This window comes from Sphaeroforma arctica, assembly GCF_001186125.1.
Source record: "Sphaeroforma arctica JP610 unplaced genomic scaffold supercont1.2461, whole genome shotgun sequence".
Taxonomy (NCBI): Eukaryota; class Ichthyosporea; order Ichthyophonida; genus Sphaeroforma; species Sphaeroforma arctica.
Genome location: NW_014038097.1, coordinates 1 through 6,432, shown reverse-complemented (window position 1 = coordinate 6,432; position 6,432 = coordinate 1). Strand labels below are relative to the sequence as shown.

The following is a 6,432-nucleotide window of genomic DNA, read 5'->3' as shown; positions in this document are numbered from 1 at the left end:
TATAACAAGTTAGAGAAGGCGAAACAAGCGATCACTAAGCTGAAAATGTGGAAAGAGCAGAGTGAGATGATCGTCCACTTATTTTCGACGGACCCTCGACCGGAATTGCTTGTATCGATCATGATACCACCGGAAGAAGGAACGCCGGTGTCCCGCTACTTATTAGAGTTGGACACATACATGTCATGGGCCCAGACTCAGGAGATGTCACCTGACAAACTATCTATGTGTGTACTATGTGTGCAGACAATCTTTTGGTCAAACCTACACAGGAGAGATCAAGAGATTCTGTACGCCGATATGCATCAATCTTACCCGGACAAGGTACGAGAGATCTCCATCGAGGTACCTACCTACGGAATAATGAAGCTAGCGGAATTAACCTGGGCTGAATTTTACTCGAGAGCGGATCAGACGTTTACCAAACGCCCTAGTTCCGTGGTGAAAGTCACTAATGCTCAGAAGAAGGTCAGCGGCAATTTTACCGGAAGATCAAGCAATGGTCGAGACTCTCAGTCCACTAATGGAGGTCAGAAGGTACACAAAGGGGGTGACAAGGGTGGCAATGAGAACAAAAATATAAATGGTTCTGAAGGCAACAAGATCAATGTCATCCCTAAGGGTAACCAGACTAACAGAAGTGGACCGCCGGCAGGCAACCCTAAGTCCAGGCATAGGGAGGTCAAGAACTGTAGTGAGACTGATTGCAATTGGCGAATGACCCAACATGAGCCGAATGGCAGATGGAATGGAAGGCACGAAGAAAAGTGTAAGCACTTTATCGAGAAGTGTGCCGACTGTACCGGGACTGGAGGTTACCACAAGCATACATGCAAGGTGAAACCAAAAGTTAGAGTTAAGTGACAAACATACCGGGTCTTGTCACTAAGACAAAAGGACGCACCTCAAGACGAGCGTATAATCCTTGACATACGAGTTAACGGACATGAAATAAAAGCGTTGTTAGATCCGGGCTCGCAAATTTCATGTATATCCTCTAGATTCTGTAAAATGACAGACGTAACTCGTAAGTCAGAGCCAACTATGTTGAAAATGGCTGATGAAAGAGAGATCACTTGCAGATCTTAGGGTTCGTTTACATTGACAGACCAACGTACTACAGTTACTAATTCAGTCATATGTAACACTTCACCAGACTATGATCTCATAGTCGGTATGGATGATTTATTGTCATTAGGTATCACAATTACAGGGTTACATATTAACATTGAACCACAGAAGGATCAGTCAGACGACAACTTGTTGAAACCGGTATATAAACCTTCGAAGACTGTGAAGGAGATGATCCCTCACTTTACAGAGAAAGTCAAGGACTTGATTTTCGAGAATGTCAAGATTCGGATCACTGACTGGGCTAAGTTCAAATTCAATAACGGATACGTTAGTCTAGACCTGACGAGAGTAGATTTCTCGAAGCTGAAGTGTCCTACACGTAACTATGTTGCATGGCGTCATGAGCAGGTCGTACGAGAACAGGCTAAAGCATGGTTAGATGACGGAGTGATCGCAGTCAACTATGAGCCGACTCCCGTCAACCTAGCGCTTTTAGCCGTCGACCAATTCAACTCTGACGCGACGCTGAAGAAAGTTCGGGTGTGTTTGGATATGAGCCCAATTAATACTTTGATACCGACACACAATATCCACTTACCAAGGATAAACGAACTGCTCAGGCGCATGGATGGAGCTAAGATATTCTCCACTATCGACCTGAAGCAGGGCTACCACCAGATGAAGATCTACAAACCATACCGGAAGTATTTCACCTTTACCTGGGAGGGTCAGCAATATTCGTTCAAAGGTGCCCCCTTTGGGTTACACACGCTACCTGCGTTCTTTCAATAAATTATGCAAGACTTGTTTGGGGACATGGACAATGTACAAGTATACATTGATGACATTGTGGTATTCACCAAAACCAAAGAGGAGCACGACAAGGTTGTGCGAGAGGTTCTAGACAGACTCAACAAGCACAACTTTAAGGTCAACAGTAAGAAAGTCACTTCGGTGTTAACGAAATTCAGCTGCTGGGTTACCGAGTATCCGTGGATGGAATCATGATCGATCCCTGGAAGGTCGAACACTTACTAGACTGAAGAACTCCTACCACGGGTAAGGATGTCAACAGCATGTGCGGATTCGTCAACTTTTTGTCTAACGGAGTACCACACCTGGCAAGTTATTTAAATCCCTTTGGACATTTGAGATGTCATAAAGGCAAACTAGGCGCACTGTGGACCAAAGACTGTGATGACACACTTAAGCAGCTCAAAACAGTGGTTCAACAGGCACCAGTAGTCCAGGCACCAAAGGATGGTATTCCATTCATGGTAGCAACAGACACATCCGACATGGCACTCGACGGCGTTCTGTATCAAATGATTGATGGGAAACCGAGATATGTATAGTTCTTTAGCAGAGTCATGAATTCATCTCAGATCAATTACCCAACCGTGCAACAAGAGCTTTTGGCTATTGTTACTGCACTCACTCATTTTACGGACTATCTATATGGCACACACTTTAACGTGCTATGTGATCAGAAGTCATTGCAACACCTAAAGGACATGAAACCTAACTCGCAGTTAGTCAGTCGGTGGCATGACAAGATCGCAAAAATCTCTTTCGGCATAACACACATACCGGGTATTCACAATCACTAACCCGGCATGTTGTCTCGCTTCGTACCAGAATTTAACAAGATGGTTGGGGAGTTCCTAGCACGGATTGTATGGTCAATCCTAGGTGGTTTAAGATCGCAGACAACATACCATAGATATGTTTGCCGCTCATCATAACGCACAACTGCCGAGGTACCGGACACTGGAACATCCGAAAGGAGTCGGATTCCAGATTGACTTGTCTAACGAGAATGCCTGGGCAAATCCTCCATGGCTATTAATACCACAGTTGCTAAATTATGTACATATTCAAGATGCTACCATCACGTTGTGTTGTCCCCTAAAACACTCAGATAAATGGCTACCACAGTTGATCTCAATGATACAATGTGAGCCGATCTATGTGGATAGAAAGGTAGATACTTTTCTCTACCAGGGTACCAGTGCAGCCCAAAAGACGCCTTGGCGGCATACTATAATATGTCGAATAGGTCCAGTTGGAACAATCTAGCGGACACCATCCGAGACCTTCAAACTGAAGGTTGAGGAATCCAAGATTCCACTCTTGAATCCTAAGTCTCAATCAGCGACTGGGACAACACAAGCACCTACAGTATGTGTTACCGAGATACAGCCAAATTCAAAGGAATCAAAGAGGAGCGCAACACTAGCGAAAGCCTTATACAACAAAATACGGTCTGACAGGGAAACTGCATACCAAGCAGAAACTCGATTGCTTAAGCAATTGATAAATGACTTTCCCGAGGTATATGATCATGTGACTCAACTAATGGATAGATCAAACATTAGTCGGATTCACGATGTAGAAGCTTTAGGCGAGATTGGACAAGACGAGTCTTCGAGTCCAGGTGATGACGCGGTGGAATCCTCACCTCCTGATTTCAATGTAACAAGTAAATCACAGGAGGCGATTCTGAAGTGGTTAAGACAAAATCATGCTCTTAAGCACATGTATAAGGTTAGAACTGAGAAAGATTGTAAGAGGTACGGAATCGTACAGCTGAACCTCAAGCAATATATATCTCAGGTGTATCACAAAAGTAACAACTGCGAAGTTAACCGGATCAAGCGCTACGGATACGCACCTTTACACAGCGTATCAGAAGACGAGCCGTGGCGCCGGGTTATCATTGATTTGGTTGAGCTACCCACGTCCGAACACACGAAGGATAAATATGTCTGTCACGTGTTTGATGTCGCATCAAGATAGAATGTTTTGTATCCGCTGACAGACAAATCGACACAAACTGTGGCTGAGTGCATATATAAGTGCTTCGCATATTTCGGCTGGCCAGCTATTGTATGTTCCGACAACGGTAGTGAGTTTACAGGAGATGTCATGACGACACTGTTACTCGTTGCGGGATCATACCATAAGATGGGTGTACCTTACAAGCCTCAGACACAAGGTGCGAACGAGGTACGACACAGAAAGATGAAGGAGTTCATGCGAGGAGCACTATTTGATGATGCTGACATGTGGCCGTACTCAATCAATTGGGTACAGACACAGATGAACGAATTCCCTGATTCAGTCACTGGTGCAACACCCGCTCACTATTTTCGGGGCCATTATAATGAATTACAGGTCCCCTTCAACAAGGAGTCTCAAGATGATCATGTGTTACCATGGTTAGAGAAGATGCGTCGGACCAGAAATGTGGTCTATCCTTGCTTAAGGGAGATGAAGGACGTTGCTCTCAAGAAGAGACAAAAGCGATGGAATGATACCAAGAAAATAGTTGAGTTTGAGGTAGGCGATATAGTCAACATTATAGCTCGCAACTCCGATACACTGTGCTTACGGCTAAATATATTGTACCATTTATGATCTCTGAGGCTGATAAGAAGAGCGGAACGTATGAAGTTAACAACGTTGACGGCTCTAGTGCCTTAAATATCGGGTCACATCGAATCCCTACGACAGAGATCATCCTTCGTGGCACACTTGAAGCTACTACACCTCTTATGTCTTACGAGTTTAAGAAGTTTCTAGGGAAGTACAAACATGAGGATATGACATATTACACTACGGAGTTCGCCGGTGGAGCGCACTATGATCTTCCACCATCAGCATTTGATGATCCGGATGTACTAAAGGCTTTAAATAAGAAGTTTCGCAAACGCTTACACAAAAATAAGGCTGATGCAGAAGCAATCTTACCATCGAATAAGCGAGCCGAAGTGGTTAAGATCTATCCACAGACATCATACATTCGCAGCTTTAAACAGCATGGAATGTACGTACCCCATCGGGAACCACAAGGACCAAAGCCCAAACGTAATAGAGTAACCGAGTAACTTATAAAGTCTAAGTATACTTTGTCTAAGAGAATATAACATAAGCATTGAGGCCGTTATATGATCGAAGCCCGTTTCTTTTCTTTTCGCTTGTACAATTCATGTGAGCTTTTTGAGTCTATGTGCTAATACCACATATAAGCTAACATTGTAATTTTTAAGCTGAGGGGGGGTGGGGCTATGTAAAAATAGCGGGTTCCTATTAGTTGTTGCACAGTTAACGTATATTATGAACGTATTAACGTATTAACGGTTATACTTATACAACTGGAATGCGTTTAACGAATTGGACATGAACAAGAATTGAGATATTCAAGATTCTGAACATGTGATAGTACTCAGTAGAGTATGGGACTCTACTGTGGACAATTAGGTGGTTTTCCAAATATAGATTGGGTTTTCCACTGAAATTAAAATTGTACATAATATAGGAATGATACAAATCTGACACCTGAAAAGGACACTTTGGGAATCTCTAATTAACGAGAGTACCATGAGAGAGGGTCTCAGGCATGAAATGGTTGTTGGTACAAACCTATGGTATAATTCGATAATAATCTCAGAGCAAGATAGTCCACTGAGAAACGGACAGGATCAGAGTTGTTAGAATTTGGGACAACATGGTTTTGATTCCTCCTAGCCAGCCAACTAGATGTGCCCGTCTATGCCTTAAATGGGATGGAGAGCTAGGTGCCAAGTGATGGGGTTTAGGTGCAGATGTATACTGCACCGACTTGGTGTTTTGATTTTATTTTTGATTTTCTTAAGTTGGACTTATTTTATTGGTTAGTTTGATTAGGTGATTGTTTCGAGGCGTGAAATGTAAACTATGCGTCCAATGAAATGATAGCTAGTCTTAGTGACTAAAACATAAATAAATCTAGACCGAAGTAGTGAGTGATTAGAGCGGAGCATATAGACAATAGTCTCAGTCTAAAAATCCTCTAATCATTTACTCACTACCAAAGGCTGAAGCTAAACTTATTTTACATTTTGCCTTTAACGTTTTAACGTATTTTCTTATTAACGTAAACGTCTTGGTATCGTATAGTCAGCCTAGAGGAGACCGACTTTTACACCAGTGAGGTGCTGGTTCAGTCGGTGAGGAAAGCACAAGCCCAACTGAAAGAAGTTGGCACGCCCCTGGTTGGGGGGTCGTTAGGAGCAATGTACACACGCAGTAAGAGTGCCAAGTCCCCAACGCTAACGCGTCGGCGGAAGGATGGCTAAAATTGAGGATATGTTACCTGTTCAGGACGACATGGATCTGGATGAACCGGTGGTTCCAGAGCCTCTTAGCGCTGAGATACGTGCTGAGATGGAGGTAGATCCAGCGGATGAACCCGAAGAAGATTTGAAGCGAAATCGACTTCAGTCAATGAAGCGCTCGGTCTTTGGGGTTGAAGTGGGGGGTATAATCATTGAGCGGATTGTAAACTTCGATGGAAATTACTAGGTTTCAAACTAT

The 6,432-nt window shown here is 43.4% G+C and overlaps 1 protein-coding gene across 1 annotated transcript; it reads left to right on the top strand.

The window, feature by feature from the left end:
* Positions 1-6,186: 6,186 nt before the first annotated feature.
* Positions 6,187-6,420, top strand: SARC_12640 (hypothetical protein; the record flags this gene model as incomplete). Its single annotated transcript, XM_014293248.1, has 1 exon — positions 6,187-6,420. One exon carries the CDS (start codon positions 6,187-6,189, stop codon positions 6,418-6,420), a length of 234 nt encoding a protein of 77 aa, XP_014148723.1.
* Between the last annotated feature and the right edge of the window lie 12 nt (positions 6,421-6,432).